Genomic DNA, 16,928 nt, shown 5'->3' with positions numbered 1-16,928 from the left:
TCAGCCGTGGGCCAAATGTGCTGTGTCAAGACAGCAGTGCACCGCAAGCCATGTTCTTTTCACCTCTTCAAAAAGTGATGTTGTCACCAAATAGTTTTCAAGGGAAAGTGGCCTTGGTAACTGGTGGAGGTACTGGGATTGGCAAAGCAATGACGACAACTTTGTCCAGCTTAGGTGCCACGTGTATTATAGCAAGCCGGTAAATATTAGTGGAGTAGCTTCAAGACTTTCATTTAGTACTGAATGCTGACCAGATCTGTTTTCTTCTTCATAATGGAGCCTGCTTTCTTCACCATAAAATGGATACATTTATTGTATTTACTCCATTCCAATGCACTTTTAAATTGTAATGTCATATTGTAAATACCAGAAACTTTCAGATCCATCTGCAAGCATCTAATGGTTTATCCAGAGATAAACTAGAGTCATTACCATGAAATGCAGCATCAAAATAAACAATCCAGAATATTAGACAGCAATTCAGCTAAAGCCTAAAAGAGAACACAGAATTGGAATGGCCATTGCTGAACTTTTTGAATGCATTATCACAGTTGTTGCCGATACAGATTTGAATTGCAGTAAAGAATTAAAGTTGTTCCTCTTAATTCTTACAACTTTAAAGCCTTGATTTTCCCTTGATGAGGATGGTCTTTATACAGCTCTCTTCAGTAGCACTACAGTGAAGATTAGAAAAATAATCTCCTTTTTAATCAAACAAAAGTGTTGTGACATTCTCCCAAGTAGTGGTTTAGGTATTTATGTTTATATCTGAATTTATGTGTCCCTTCTAAAATACTCACAGTAATATCTAGAACTTCAGTTTGTGATGATTATGTGCTCACAATGAAAATATTTTTTGTAGCTTACTGTATTTGGTTAGCTTAAAATGGCCTTTTCTTGTAGCAACTTCTGAGTTGCTTTGAAGTGGTAGTGACCAGAAATTACCTTGATTAAATATTTTCTTTTAGAAAGTTAGTGGCTAAATACAGGTTTTGTCTTAAAGCTCAGTTTTTGTGAAAATCAGAAACACACATGCACACACACATACAAAATGATGTTTTAAGGTTTAGCTGATACTTGCTCAGAAAAAAAAAATCCCTAGGTTTTATTAATCTGAATTGTAATTGCATTTAATTGAAATGTAGTGACATTGTGTACTTATTTCTAGAAAACTTGATGTACTGAAAGGAACTGCGGAAGAAATTTCTTCTAAAACAGGGAATAAGGTAAATTTACACAGAATTGTGAATGTGGTGGTGTACTGTAAATGATTGTAGGTGCTTCTGTGGGCTTCTTTAATTTATGAGTGGTTCTAAACTCTTACAGCTGCTTTTCCATCATTTTATAGGTTCACGCGCTCCAGTGTGATGTGAGAGATCCAGATTCAGTTAAGAATGTTGTTGCTAAAGCAATCCAAGTGGCAGGACATCCTAATGTAAGTGTTACAGTGAAAAGGATTTCAGTCTTCAGTACTGAGAGAGGGCTAGAGAAAGTTAATGAAATCTGAAGAGACCCTAGAGAAGTGGCTGTATTTCAAGATGAAGCTGACATTCACAGTTACACTGCTTACTCTTTTCCTGTGGTTCTTAAAATACTTAGCAGCTGAATAGACAAAACATTGTTGTCCTTATTGAAAGGACTAATAGTCCCTTTGTAAACAGTGGGCTAATTCTGATGGGATTCTTTGTGAACAGAATATTGCCCTTAAATCTTCCTAAGAAGGTGACTTAGCTTACTGGTACTGTTGCTTGTTAACAGAGTGTTTCACAGCTTAGAAATAGAAGTAATCATAAACATCATCTTTGGCCCTTGCTTAGCTTATTAAAATACACAAAGAAGGTTCCTACTCGATTACTAAATTCTTATAAAGTCAAAAAAGAAAGACCCTTAGTCAAGCTAAGCATATGCTCTGTAATAGTTTGTCACTTCTACAGAGCTAAAATAAATACACTGAAATACAGCGCTCTTCACATCAGACTTGCTTTGAGGAGGATGGTCTGGTGGAGTCTGAGCAATGATAGGCACCAAAATGATCTGATCATGAGAGAACTCAGATTCTGCTAACTGATAGAAAGTGATAAGGGTATTACCATTGATGTGAAGGGCAGTCAATGAGATTTAAACTGGTTACTGTGGATTTAAAACTGTCATCCCTGTAGTGTAGACACTTTGCATTCACCAATAACTTCCTATGCACATGGAACTGAATTTTGAAATTTGGTACTATGTTACTGAATTCTAGATGTGCTAAGAACTGGAGGAACTATTTCTCACAGCTATATGCTGTAACAGTGCTATAAAATAAGACACCTCACTGTCCTGATTTGTAGACAGCATACTTGGGGTATTATTTTGACTACTAGTTACTGCAGTTTTGGGCCAGAGCACATCTTCTGGTTTTATGTGTCTGCACAGAGAAGAGGCTTCTTCCTATGTATTATTATATTTTAAGTGCATCAGTAATTTTCTGAGTAAATATTACCTATGACTTGTTCTTTACAAGCATTTCCTTTCTATTTAATTCCACGTAGTATGTTTAATTAAGAGAGACTGCAGAGTCTGAATACTCAGTTATTTTTGTCTAGTTTTTCTCACAGTGACAGACATGACACGTGAGTTTATGAATACTGCAAGCCAGAATGTGACTGCCACTGTGATTGTGAGGTGAGGTTTGGAAGACTGACATTAATGACAGCATCATATTCCTTCTAACTTTATTCTGTCCATTCTGTCCCCAAGACTGTTACTCCCAATTAGGAAGCAGTCGTTTTTTTGTTATATGGATTGTTTTGGCAGTCATGTATATCTACATACCTTAAAGATTGTGTCATGCATGCCTTAGTGCACTAGTTCTATTGCTATGTCTTGGCTGTATTTATTCAGTGATTCAAGTAACCTCCTTACTATCTCGAGCTGTTTGGATTTTACTTTATTTTTTAATTCAAATTGTAGGGAGGTCTTTAAATTGTATTTGCCATCTGTAATTTGTCTGTTGCATTTTGTTTTACATTCCTGCAATATGTACTGTGTTCTGTTATTAAAAATTCTGATGTCTTAATTTAGCTCAAAAGTTCTTCAGGACAAAGGCTTTGTTTTATTTGCAAACCTACTTAAATGTAGTTGCTATTCCATAAGTAACTCTCCATTTTACTGCTTTAGCGTGTTATATTATTATTAAATACACAGGATCCATCAACATAAGTTTTGTCTTAAAGGCTTTTTATGTGATGCTTAGTCCCCTTAGAAAATGTATCTAATTTGCTAGCTTCAAGGGCCAAGCAGATGATCTATCAAAAGTACCCTCTGCCTAATTATTGTTTGTAGAAAGGCAATAAATGACAGATCTGTTCCAATAAAGTCTGGTGCCAGTTGCTTGTAGTCCACTAAATCATGATATTCTCTTTGTCAGGACTGATTTGACATCCTGTTATGCAACAGTCAGATAATCCAGACTATAGTCATCAGGTTACTTGAACTACTTTTGGTTTTATTGCTGTGCATCCATTACATTGGAACTTGGTGGGAACAAACTTTTTTGTTAGGATGCACTCGAGACACTAGGGACAATAGTAACTTAAGTCTCCCTCTGCATTTGCCGTCCTCAGTACTTTTAACCACAGCAGTTTGGAAGTACAGCTCATTTTGTTACTGATATGTATCTGTGCTGCAGATGTTAAAATTTCTGATGGATTATTTCCTCCCTGTCTCTCTCTGCCCTAGCCCCATGCCTCATTTGATGAGGGTGTTTTTACTTTTCTGCTTGGAAACACTTAAGAAGTTCCATGTAAATTCTTTGCTTTTGTGTCAGGAAGAGTTTTTAGTTAACTGTTAGATTTTCCTCCATGTGTTTCAGGTTGTGATAAACAACGCAGCTGGAAACTTTGTTTCCCCTTCTGAACGACTTTCTCCAAATGCATGGAAAACAATAACTGATATTGTGCTTAACGGTACTGCTTTTGTAACTCTGGAAGTTGGAAAGGAGCTCATTAAAGCACAAAAAGGTATCTTAAGATAAATGACAACTAAACATTGTGACATAATATTACTACTTACTTTCCTTGCCTTACTGTTTTTGTAGCTAGTTTTGAGAGCTTGAAAAGAAACACAGGTTTTTACAAATCCTACATCTTTTCTAGGAAGAAACTTCATTTTCATAAAGCTGTACTTAAATATCACACAGTGGAACTGGCTAGCAATTATTTCATTGTAGAATCTGCTGTTAAATTGGACTCAAAGGCCATGAGGCTGAGAATAAAAATGTGATTGCAGAGCTTGTACTAGTTATAAAGTGTTTCTAAAATGTGAAAAATAAGGGTTATTTAAAGCACAGACTTTGAGTCTTCTATATCTGTGTCGGTTTCACTGAGCAACTGAACATGTGGCATTTGTTTAAATGAACAGCAGGTCAGATATTACTTTGAATTTTCCTTCCACACTTAAATAAAATTCACACCTGTAGTATTTGACTACGAGCAGTAGAGAATATTATCTTTGAGATAATTTGAAAGATCATTTTGAAACTTAAATCAGGATTAGGCTTTGTTTTCCCAAGTATAAGTCTTAGTAGTAGTTCTTTGATATACTATTTAGCCAAAGATTTACTTAACCAGATTATTGTCTTTAAGGGAAAGATAATTTTTACCCTTCTATGTCATGTCATAAATTATATACAAAGAACTGCTTTTATTTTACATTATCCTCTAGTTATGAACTGAAAAACAGTGAGCTTAGTTTTAGATCAGAATAATATAATGTCAAATAGCATTTAAAAACAGTGAGGTGTTGTATAGTTTTCTGTGTGCCCTCACTTGTGAATTCTGTTTTGTAGGTACAGGCACTGTTAAAATAAAACACTGTATTTTTCCAACTCCTGAATTAGCTGAATCTCATCAGAACTTCTCTCCAAAAAGTACTGAGTGGATTTGTACCATTTAATGATAACAATATAAAGTTAATGTTGTTTCACTAAGTGCATATAGGTTTTGGTCAGTTGACAAAGTATTTCCCACATATTTTTTATCTCCACAGGAAAAAATAATTTCCACCATTCTAGTGCTAATATTCCCTCATTAAAAACCCATCCTCAGCTCTGATTTACTGTATTGTTATAGCAAACCAGGGTAACAGTTTGCTTTATGGCCTTTCAGAAGCATGCAATATCTCCCTGGAGTAATATGAATACGACTTTAAAATGCCTTTGTCTCTGCTGCTTTTGAATGAAAAACTGTTTTCCTTGCTTCCACCTTCAAACTCAGAAAAATCCAGTAGTCATTTACCTTAATGTTGTCTCTTCCTTTCACTTCTAAGCTTCCCAAACACATTAATTTCTTTTGCTATTGCTTGCCTTCTTTCCAGGGAACTCTATCTGTAAGTAAAGACTTATTTATTTAAGGCTTACTTTAAGACATGTTTTTGCAAGTAAATCAAGTGCACTGGGTGGTTGTCCTCTCCTTCCCCAACTTTACTTTCTTTTCATTTGCTTGGATTTTTCCATTTGAGCAGACACCTTAGCTTCCAAAATGATGGAGATGCTGCCCAGTGCAGGTATTCTAGAACAATCTGTGAGGATGATATACATCTGACAATTACTAGAACCCTGGCAGATGTTTTAGGTCTGCAGCATGACCTACATTAAACCTAATTTAGTAAATAATAAAAATGCTGTGATTTTAGGCTCTGAAGTTTGTACTGGTATTTAAAAGGCATTTCTAATCTGCTAGCACATTATTTATTTGTGCACTAAAATTTTACAAAATAAGAAGATTTCATTGTTTAGATACTATCCATTTGAATAGAGTCTTTAGACATAAAAACAGTGTGACCTGCAGTGTACTTTAAACTTAAAAGCTGTGAATTTTGAGTCATTCATGTTACTGTGTTAGGTTCACCCAACTCACCTGTATTTTAAAAATTCTGTGGTTTAATTCTGCAGAGTGTTTAATGAACAATCATCTCTAGATAATTTCAGAGTTGCTTTGTGTTTTGACCTCTGATACTTCTTTTCAAAGTGCTTCTCACTACAGACTCCTTTTTTTGTAAACAGGGTCTGTGGTTTCTGAATATCTGTTGACATTTCTCTCAAGCCTTGTTTGTGGTTCTCTTCAGTTTCTCTTGTGTAACATTACTGTGATTTTTTTAACTGAGTCTCTAGTTCAGCATCACGTACATTCTGCCAGTAATGTATATTGTTGTAGAAATATCCCTTGGGTAACTATTCCAATTAAATTATGTTTAAAATACAGTAAGTAGCACAGTTATTTTAGTTACTGTGGCGTAAGTAGTGAAACTGTGAGCCTTTGTCCTCCATTTCCCACTTGAAGTAAGTTCATGCTAGTCATTGGTCAGACAATCAGAATTTCCAGGCTTCTATAAAAGAAAGATGAAGCAAACAGTTGCACTTTCCATTGTTTTCCATAATGTTTTTGCCAAATCTGTCATGAAATACAACATAGTGAAAGAAAGTCATCTTTCTATAATACAGTTTGTTGTGATGAAAGTTACAAAGGTTAACTTTGTCACAAGCTCTGCTGCAGAAAAACCTTCTGAAAATTTCTTTTAAAAACTCCTTTCTGCATAAACATTAACTCAAGGCCTAAACTGTGTCATTTTAAGGTTATGTCAAACCTAATTGTTAAAGTTGATTTTTTTCTTTTAGATTTTTCTTTTTAGCCAAGAATTGATGAAATCAAGGCAAATTACCTGGCTTCTGAAAAGACAATAAGATCTTAGCCTTCAGTCCAGTTAGACTGATCTGTGCATAGAAATCCATTATCAGTAGAAGTCAGAGGATTTAGACCTTTGGAGCCTAATCAATAGCTATTTACATTTATATGGACAACCCTTAACATTCATGGGAAAGAGGGAATAAAAATAAAAAGACTTGAAAGCAGAGCTTCCAAGACTAGATTTTTAAAATACCTTTTTACATCCAGGAGGAAATGGCATCCTTAGCACTTGAGCTGCAAACTTTTCTACCCTGAGGTTGCTTTTTCCTTAAATTCAGAGTTTGATCTTCATGCATTTTATGTTTGTTTAGTGTGGTTTGTTTGGTTTTTTGTTTAATGTTTTTGCAACTTCCAGGAGCAGCATTCCTGGCTATAACAACAGTTTATGCAGAGAGTGGTTCAGGATTTGTGTGTCCGAGTGCCGCTGCAAAAGCTGGTGTAGAAGCAATGAGCAAGTGAGTAATATAGCAAAATATGTTACTGCTTTTCACATCCTTGAGATAGGCTAGCTGGGCTATAAAAATGGAGCTAGTTTGTATAGTCTTCCTGTATAATAAGAGAACCTTCCTGCCTCCAGTATCCTAGCAAATAAAATGTCAGTTATAGAGTGCTGATAATCAGAGATGCTCTTGCATTCTCCTAGGCAAGCCAGCTCTTGAAGACAGTTGTTCAGGGAACTGTGTGAGGTCTGTAGTGCCTTCCACTTTTGTGTCAGGAAGGCAGGCTTGTATTTGAGTATACTGTTGCTTCACTTATCTATTTTTATAAAGAAATGTGTTTCTTACCACTGTTTTAAATTAAGATCTGCAGTTACACTTAATTGAGAACATTATCATGTGATGTATCCCTGTTACTCGACAAAAAGTTGTCTATCATCATTACTGTAGTACAGTCCTTAATAGCAAACAGATCCTCCCCTTCACTTTGGCAGAAGGAATTGAATAGCTTGGCAGCCACTTAGCAACCAGAATTCTTTATCCAGAAAAAGATGAGGGAATGAGTGATGGCCTTGATTTCTGTTCCATAGAGCTGTAACTGAAGTGTGCACTTTTGAGAGACTTCATGGCCCAGCTAATTCTTTCGCTGTAGCAGATGATCTATCTGAAGTGTAGCTTATGCAGAGCAAATGCTGCCATAAAGCAAAAATTATTCTTCTGGTCCCATTTTAGAATATAACCTGTTCCGTGTTATCTCAAAGCATCTGATGTGAGAGCTATGTTGAAAATGTTAGAGGTGTTTACTTGTGAGATAGTCTGAATTACCAGAGAGAAAGGGAGGCCCAACAGCTCTTTGTCAATGAGTTTAGGTGCTCAAATCATCTGCAAGATATGCAAGGGAGAAAGAATTGCTCCTGAATGTAGCTTTATCCATGATGCATCCTTTAAATCAGTATTCCATGGTTTGTGAGTGTGATTTTTTTTTCTTCTCTGGAATATTTTTGTTAAGAAAAAAAAAAAAACCTAAACCCTTAAGCAGAAATACCAGTTTCAGGAAGGCTCTAGCATTTACACCTTTGATTCAGTTTGAAATATTATTTTTGCTGATTAGCATGATTAAAATATTGTATTTAAAATGCTGATGCATTCTGTTAATGAAATTTTAGGTCTCTTGCGGCCGAATGGGGTAAATATGGCATGAGATTCAATGTGATTCAACCAGGTCCAATAAAAACAAAGGTACATAGCATGAAGTGAAACAACCTTGAAAATGCTTTGTAGTGCTGACTTGACTTGAAGATGGTCTAACCTTTCCTGTAACTGGTAACTTTAGGTATGATTTTCTTGGTAGTCAAGACTTTGCTGGAATATTGAACACACTGCCTCTTAGTTCTTCTGTAAAACAGAATTTACCCACTTCTGAAGCCTGCCACTGCCTCTTCCATTACACTAATACTAATGAAACTTCTTTTAGTGTTTCAAAGAAATGATATATCAAAATATTTAATGTTGATGGTTATCAACTGCATGTGCCTAGTTTGTCAAGTGAAGTGAGTTCTTACACTTGGTGGAGTGGAAGTGCCTGTTTCTACCTGATTTTCTGACTTTTAAATAAAGTATCTCATCAATCCCAAAACTTCAGAATCTCTTTTAGGTATATGAAAACAGAATCTCACTAGTTTTGTTGAAAATCACACAACTAAAAAGAGAAAAACTAAGTCACCAAGGAAATGTGAAGGTTTGATATGAATAAAAAGGAGGATTGGAGGGTTTGAAGGAAGTAATCCAGACCAGCTGGACCAGGAAGAAAAAATAAAGCAGTCCTGCAAGAAGAAAGAGGAGGATCCATTTCACATTGAATCAAAATATTACAATTATGAGCACTAACAGCTAATAATGGTAATACTACTACCTATAAAACATTTAGCAGTTGGTTTTGCTGTTTTTTTGGGGTAGGAATGTAGTTTTACTTTTTTTAACTGTAAGGAGAGCTAAGTGGCAGTATTGGCAGGGTTATAAAATTGTTGAAGCAATGTTACTGGATCAGTCCAGAAGTCTTCCATGTTTTGTGTGTGGCAAGAGTAGAAGGAAAACGTTTAGTGACATTTCTTCTTTACATCTCCAGCCCCCAGCAGCCTGTGGCCCGGATGGTTTGATACAGTTGCTATCTCTTCATGTTGTAATCTTAACAGATTGGTTTTCTTCCATTAATTTGTCCTATTGCTTTTTGAACCCACATAAACTTTTGGCATGCACTGTATGATGTCCTGGTATCACTGACTTACAGATTCTTACAATTTTGGGCATGTTAGGTGCTTTAAACATTAATACTGCTACCCATTAATGGTTTTAATTTCAACTAATAATGTATTTCCCACTTGAGACACTCTGTTCTTAATAAGCAGCTACTTAGAACTTCCCTGAAAGCATCCAAATGCAGACTTGCCTTTACTTAGCATATAGCAAAATTTGGGCTTCCTGCCTTATGTGCTGCATTCCTGTCTTCAAAGAGCCCTCTTGTGAGTCATGATAGGAAAAGGAAAACATGTAACAAGTGCAATGCTGTACCCAGGACATAATCTTATAAACTGGCATGAAAAAACATGGCAGTAGAGGACTTAACTATCATAATTTCATTAACATAACAGAAATGTTCCTAACACATTTCTGGTTTTGCCTTAGAAGGTTGTTTCCTTGTGGAAGAGCCAGGAAGAACAAAAAAAACCCATGCCATTCTAAACTATTCAAGTACTAAAACTTCCAGTGACTGACTTTAGTTCTAGCCATTGCTGCAATTAACTGAGCTTGATTTCTTTTTAAGTTTTACTTACTCTTCATGTAATTTATTTCTGTCCTTTTCCCACTTTTCCCTTCTTGTTTTTTCTCCCTTGTTTCTGCTGCAGTTAACGCAGCAATTTTGAGTCTTGCTTATTTCTTCAAATATTTGTCAAAGGCACTTGGGAAACAAAAGATTGTTAAACCCTTCTTTTTTCATGGATAGATGGTAGGTGACTCTCCCAGAGGTGTTAAATTCCAGCATTCCATGCTCAGTAGATGCCTATCAGTGCAACAGGGATAAATTATTTTGTTTCCTACTTTCTTTTTTCATCTTACTGACAGTCAGGGTGTAAACAGTTTACTCACAAATGTTAACTTCCATAATGTTTATGATTAATAACATCTCTGTAGCACTTTAATTTCTGATGTAGTTATTTTTAAATATATTTATTTTTCTATGTTTCTCTTAATTCTCAGGGTGCCTTTAGCCGCCTTGACCCCACAGGTGCATTTGAGAAGGAAATGATTGGGAGGATTCCCTGTGGACGTTTGGGAACTGTAGAAGAAATTGCAAATCTTGCTGCCTATCTCTGCAGTGACTATGCAAGCTGGGTTAATGGAGCAGTGAGTTTTGGCTGATCTTGTTTGTACAGTTACCCTGCTGATGTTTTTTAAGCCCTAGTTTCAGAAAGGAAACAAAACTTGCTACTTAGAAATTCCTCCCAAGCAGTCTGGAGCATTCTGGGTTCAGAAGATGATGGAAGGCTGGAGCACTTCCCCTTTGGGGACAGGCTGAGAGAGATAGAGCTTCTGGGAGTCCTTATAGCAGCCTGTCAGTACCTGAAAGGGGGCTACAAGAAAGCTGGAAAGGGACTTTCTACAAGGGATAGGATGAGAAGGAATGGATTGAAGCTTGAGGAGGGCAGCTTTAGACTGGAGATGAGAAAGAAATTCTTACAATGAGGGTCCTGAGACACTGGAAGAGGTTGCCCAAGAAGGTCATGGATGCCTCCTCCCTGGAGGTGTTCAAAGCCAGATTGGATGAGGCCTTGAGCAACCTGGTCTAATGGAAAGTGTCCCTGCCAATGGCAGGAGGTTGGAACTAGATGATCTTCAAGGTCCCTTCCATCCCAAACCATTCTGTGAATCTATGGATTATTTACCTTTTAATTATAGTGATTAGTACCTTTAAAAATAGCTCTGGGATGTGATTGATTTTTTTTTTTTCTAATCCAGATTGATAAAAACTACTTTCACAGTTCATAAACAAGGGAGTGCTACAGAACCCTCCCTATTATTAAATGCCTTGCTTATGCTTTTTTCTAGGTTGTCAGAATGGATGGTGGAGAATTTGTTTCTATGGCAGGAGAATTTAATGATTTGAGGAAGGTATGAAATTCCTTGCTTACTACTTTACATTCAAACAAAGATGTGTAATTATTATATGAAATTTTAATAAAACTGGTTTTGTTTTTTATTTCCTTTTATTAGGTTACCAAGGAGCAGTGGGATATAATGGAGGCAATGATTAGAAAAACAAAAGGCTCTTAACACTGTGAAAACTGTGTAACTGTACAGTGGAGATTTGTGGAAATGAACCACTACTTCTTCATCAATATTTAGAAATAACCAATTGAGAAATAGCCTTCAAAATCTTTTGTATGCTGATTTCAATAAAATACTTTGAAATTACCATACTTTGAATAAAGCATCTGTGTTTTTCCCATCTACAGTATAATCTGTTGCTCGTAGTGAAAAACAGTTGTACCCTGGTATTGTTACTGGTCTTTAGCTTATGTCTCATAGCCATGATGTGGTCTACAGTTTGTTTTATTTTAGTCTTTTATATTTCAGAGGATTTTTGTGTTTCTTATTATCTCACTGTTGTAAATCCAGTAGCAATTGAGGGCTGTCATATTTAAATATAATTGTTAATCTGAGGGAAAACTATCAAGTCCTAAATTTCACACTTCAGAAATCAATCTTAAACCTGCAAATAACAAAGCTTCAGGTTATCAGCAGGACTGCATGCACTGAGATGGGAAGTAATTCCTCTGGTTACTTACAGAATCTTGAAATAACCTCACTATCATAGTCTCATCTTTGGCTGACATTTTCAATCTGTTAATTATTTTATGCTGAACTTTAAAACTGGCATTTAAGGACCAGCAATGCTTTTCTAAGGAGCTTGCTCTTTGTCATGATTAAGTCAATGTTCTTGCAAATTAGGATCTGTGGTTCTATGATTCTAAAAATCATTTGCTATGCTAGTCTGTGTGACTAGGGGAGTCTTCATAGACCAGTGAAGGACATCAGTAAATCTGGATTGAAAACTATGAAACCTCATTGAGTGAGATTGACAGGAATCCCTAGGTTTCATTTGTGTTCACAGGCTGATACTAAAGAAGCTTCAAAAAGACATTACCTCTGAATCTAGTCAGTTTATCCATCCCAAATAAGCAGGTGATTGAAAAACAAACCACCAGACAAACAGTATTTATTGCTGTCCTTCTTTTAGTTGTACGTTTTCCAGATTAGGGAGTTGCCAGTTGTTTTTCCCTCCTCCTTCAAACAATGTAGGCACTTTTAGGGAGCTGGGCTAGATCACCTTTAGAGGTCTCTTCCAATCCAGTGCATTGTATGATTCTATGATTCTGCAAAGAAACAGCCAGGCAGATACACCTGGCAGCATTCCCCTGGGATCTGGTCATCTGAAGCAGCAAGACTAGCACATCCTTTTAGCTCACAAAATACAGGTCCTGGGTGGAGTGCAGGTGGAAAAGGTTAAGAAAAAAGGCACATTCCAATCTCAACATTAATTTAGGATTGATTTTATAGTTTTAATAGTCCTGCCTGCATCATGTATTTTTAGGTATGGAAAGCAGGGACACTTTTTTGCTGGGAGCAAGGTGAGATGGAAAGATGGGGGGAGGGAAGAGAAAAGGGAGGTAAGCCTAGCTCTGTTAAATTATTTTTTTCCAGCAATAGTTACCATGGTACTTGGGTGTAAGGTCTACTGACATAGTGAAAGCCAGAAATCCACAGTATCCACATTGAGGACACTCTCTTATGCTGATTTTCCCTGAGATTGTTGCACTCCTGGTGCTACCTCAGACTGCCAGTGAGCCACAAGGTAAATGGGAACATGAAAAAGGTATTGCTTTGAGTCATAATAGTCTCACAGAGGTGAAATTGAAGGAACAAGAAAGCAGAGGAATGGGTCAGTGTACAGGTGTGCATGGAAAGCATGGAAGAAGTCTCAGGGTTGCAGAGGCAGTTTAATTTTCATCGATGATGAGGAAAATCTTCCTGGAATCCAAATACCTTTTTTAAAATGACATTTGTATGACCCATCAGTCAAAGATGTTATCACTCGACTTAGAGGCACTCACAAAGGAGGATTCATTGTCTGTTTGCAGCTAAAAAGTACATCTTGTCTGCTCGATTAAGCCTTGACATTACTCTTTGTATTTCAGGTGATGATTTACTGTCTTTGAACCTGTCTGTTACAACTTCTTTGATTAATTCCATGCTGTAGAAGTGGTATTGTATTATAATACAGGCTTATAAACAAGTTATGGAAATCATAATTTGAGGTTGCAAATAGAGAGATCAGTTGTATTACCTCTTTGCTATGATACCAGAACTGCTGCCAATCTTTGCTTCTCCTATTTCTGGGTATTCCCTCTCCCTGAATATATCACTTACTGTTAAAAATATTGCTAGTATTTACCAATTCAAGAGTCTGCTTTACAAACAGAAAATGACACTGTTTGAGGGAAATCTGGGTTCCTGCCTGTCCATACTGACTTCCAAATTTATTGGCATGTGAACTGCTCATTTATCTTTTTTTTTTCCATCTGCTGGTAACACACAAGTAAAACCACTGAATTGCAAGGAAATTTGTACCTTTGTCTAACTCCATGGAGTTGTGTTGCTGCTAAACATGTAACCCCACTTTAACCAAGGTAAAACCACCAGGTTTCTTATGTGCTAATTTAATATGCAGTAAAATTCATGGGTTCACAGATTGCATTGGGTTGGAAGGGACTCTCAAAGGTCTTGTCCAATCCCCCTGCAGTCAGCAGGGGCACCTCCAAATAGATCAAGGCTGCACAGGGCCACATCAAGTCTGATCTTGAGTGTCTCCAGGGACAGGGCCTCAACCACATCCCTGGACAACCTGTGCCACTATTTTACCACTCTCATTGTGAAGAACTTTAATTGGTGCAAACAGCTCCAGCTGATTTCAGTGGGATTTAGAGGTGCTCAGCACTTCAGAAATCAGGCCACATATATTTGGGTGCCTAAACACGGATGCTGAGTCTCCTCGTAGACACAGCAAGTAGATGTGGATTTTGCTCTGCCTCTGCAGCCTGTGATTATAACCATGATTATGATGAGAGCTTAGCATGAATGCACAAGATGTCAGGTGGAGTTCAGCAGCAGCCTCTGCCTATTTTGTGAGACCAGGTTTGTCTGACACAGAAGCACTGCTGTGTCTCAGCATTTGACACGTGCACAAGGAATGTGCTGGTTAGGAATTGCGTGAGCTCGTGTGGGTCAGCTTTTCAGAGATGCGTAAGTTGTAAACAGGGGAGATTAGACCAGAGCAATGATACTGGGCATCCATTGCTCAGGATAGAGCAGAGCAGCAGTGAGTGAAAGCCAAATCACTCACTTCAAGACCTGTGTGCAATCCTGACTAAATTGCCCATGAGAACGAGCCTGGTGTTCTCCATAACGTGCAGTGGTTTGTGTACTGCTCAGGTTTATGTGTCAGCAAACACTGCATTTATAGTGTCATAGCTTTTTGAAGGGCCTCATACTTACCCTACTTTATTTTTTCATTATTTTGTGCTTTAAAATTAATAGGAAAATCACCTTCTTTGATTTGAATACCAAGCAGTGTGTTGATTTTTAATTTTCAGATTCACAGGTTGCATCAGGTTGGAAGGGACCCTCAAAGGTCATCTTGTCCAACCCCCTGCAGTCAGCAGGGACACCTCCAACTAGATCAGGCTGCCCAGGGACACACTGAGTCTGATTTGAATGTCTCCAGGGATGGGCCCTCAGTCACATCCCTGGGCAACCTGTTTCAGTGTTTCACTAACTCCCATTGTAAAGAACTTCCTCTTTATGTCCAGTTTAAATCTACTCTGCTCCAGTTTCAAGCCATTGCCCCTCGTCTTATCACTATAAGCCCTTCTAAAAAGTCCTGCACCAGCCTTCCTCTAAGTCCTCTCCAAATACCAAAAATTCAAATTTGTACACATTTAAGCTAAAATGGGCTAAAACTTTTTACAGCACACCAATTTCTGGTTTGTAGGACAGAGTTTTGGAGTATTTGCTGTCTTGAGTGCTTATTTGAATATTTATTTTAATAAAATATGTACAGTAAAATGGTTCACAGCCTCAATAAAGTGGATCCTAGGTAGTTAGGTGTCAGTCAGTTTCTCTCTTCAGCAGGAATATGGCATAGCTGCACTACCTCATACAATTATTTTTTGTGAATGCTACAATATTACTTTGAATTTTTGCTTTGGGTACCAGATGTCTACTAGAAGAAAGAAACCTGCAGCCTTCCCTATCATCTCTTTCATTACTCCAAGCCTCATTCTGCCCCAGCCTTGACACTATGTAAGAGCTCTGCCCAGGATTATTTTAGGGACTTTGAAACCTGGAGTTTCCACAGCAGTTTTGACCCATAGCTGCTACACTTTGCTCTGCACTGCCATAGCTTACACCTTTGCTAGAACTGGGGGTTTAAGTTGCTGTCTTTTAATCCAAGTTTTATTTATGAGAAACCATTCTGCCTGTGGGTGACTGAGACCTGCTTTCTGTGTTTTGCTGCACAGTAGAGCCAGCTGGTGGGCAGCAGCAGTAGTAGCAGGGTGGCTTCAGAACAGATCTGTGACAGGCTAACTTTAGTCATGTCCAGGAAGACAGATTCCAGCTTCTCTAGTGACTTTTTGTCTAAACCCTTCAAACTCTTTGTCTTCCACTCTAATTATTTTAGCAAACAGTCATATCATATTTTTACATACAAGCTGGGGATTTTTTTTTTCCTTTCTCTTTACACTTTTATAATGTTAAAATAAGGCAAAATCCAGGGTTTCAAGTGCATGGTATGAACAATATCAGTCATTTATTGTACTGATAGGCAGATTTGCTGTTCCTTCACTTAACATACACAATTGTATTTCACATTGCATAGAGAAAAGAGGAGACCAAGCAGGTGAGAAGCTAAGTCACTGTGCATGGAGTGGGAGTAAAGTGCTGAGAATGAGTTAGATTAATCTTTCATTTATGTGATTTTTTTTTCCTTTTTAGCAAGACCTCATCTGGCCCCATCTACTCCTTATTTTTCCAAGGCTCACATTGGAGAGATCCCAAGGCCATTAGGCCATTCCCGAAATGGTACTGAGTTCACCTGAGGAATTCAAGGATTCAGTGGGAGTTCGGTGACTATAATTTGGAAGGATCTGAGCCTCATTGTTTGAGGCACATTCAAATAAAATGCATTTGCTTCTGCTTGTTAAAAAAGACACAGAGATGCATCTGAGAAGTTGCATACAGCTAATAAGCTAACCTGGAACTGCTTCTGAAATGGTTGTAAATGGAGGCAACATAGGTTTATTGGCTTGAAGACACAGCCCAGTTTCCTTCCCACACCAGTACATCGTGGGAGCAATAGCCTGGATGTTCTTGGAGTTGTCTGGCATAAAACTGCTGTAAAGTAAAAAGGGAACCAGGCTCAAAATATTAAGCTGAAAAAGGACAGGGCTGTTTCCATAGGATAGATCCCATTTAAAAAAAGACACCTCTGTAGCATAGTAAAAAGCAGAACCCACATGTAAACTGAATTACTACACTGGTATAAAATCTGTATTAGATTTTTCTCTTTGTTTAGTGTTAAATTTTCATGTTAATGTTATAGACAGTAATCCTCTGTAAGATCCAAGGAGGCACATTTTGCTTAAATAGT

General features: G+C 37.4%; 1 protein-coding gene across 1 annotated transcript; it reads left to right on the top strand.

Moving 5' to 3' along the window:
* On the top strand, nt 1-11,581 carry DECR1 (2,4-dienoyl-CoA reductase 1). The gene is made up of 9 exons (XM_054385444.1): nt 1-199; nt 1,169-1,226; nt 1,349-1,435; nt 3,854-4,001; nt 7,081-7,180; nt 8,329-8,401; nt 10,418-10,564; nt 11,267-11,329; nt 11,432-11,581. Exons 1-9 carry the CDS (start codon nt 51-53, stop codon nt 11,489-11,491), a joined length of 885 nt encoding a protein of 294 aa, XP_054241419.1. The 5' UTR covers nt 1-50; the 3' UTR covers nt 11,492-11,581.
* Nucleotides 11,582-16,928: the final 5,347 nt, after the last annotated feature.

The sequence above is a fragment of the Indicator indicator genome, chromosome 12 (genome assembly GCF_027791375.1).
Source record: "Indicator indicator isolate 239-I01 chromosome 12, UM_Iind_1.1, whole genome shotgun sequence".
In the NCBI taxonomy this organism is placed as follows: domain Eukaryota; kingdom Metazoa; phylum Chordata; class Aves; order Piciformes; family Indicatoridae; genus Indicator; species Indicator indicator.
Note: the sequence above shows the minus strand (reverse complement) of the source record. Positions and strands in the feature narration are given on the sequence as shown.

Excerpts from the sequence above, each read along its gene's own strand:
- DECR1 (XM_054385444.1), top strand. The coding sequence starts at position 51 with ATGTTCTTTTCACCTCTTCAAAAAGTGATGTTGTCACCAAATAGTTTT. Across the intron at positions 1,436-3,853 it reads AAGTGGCAGGACATCCTAAT|GTTGTGATAAACAACGCAGC; the intron begins GTAAGTGTTACA and ends CATGTGTTTCAG. Across the intron at positions 8,402-10,417 it reads CAGGTCCAATAAAAACAAAG|GGTGCCTTTAGCCGCCTTGA; the intron begins GTACATAGCATG and ends CTTAATTCTCAG.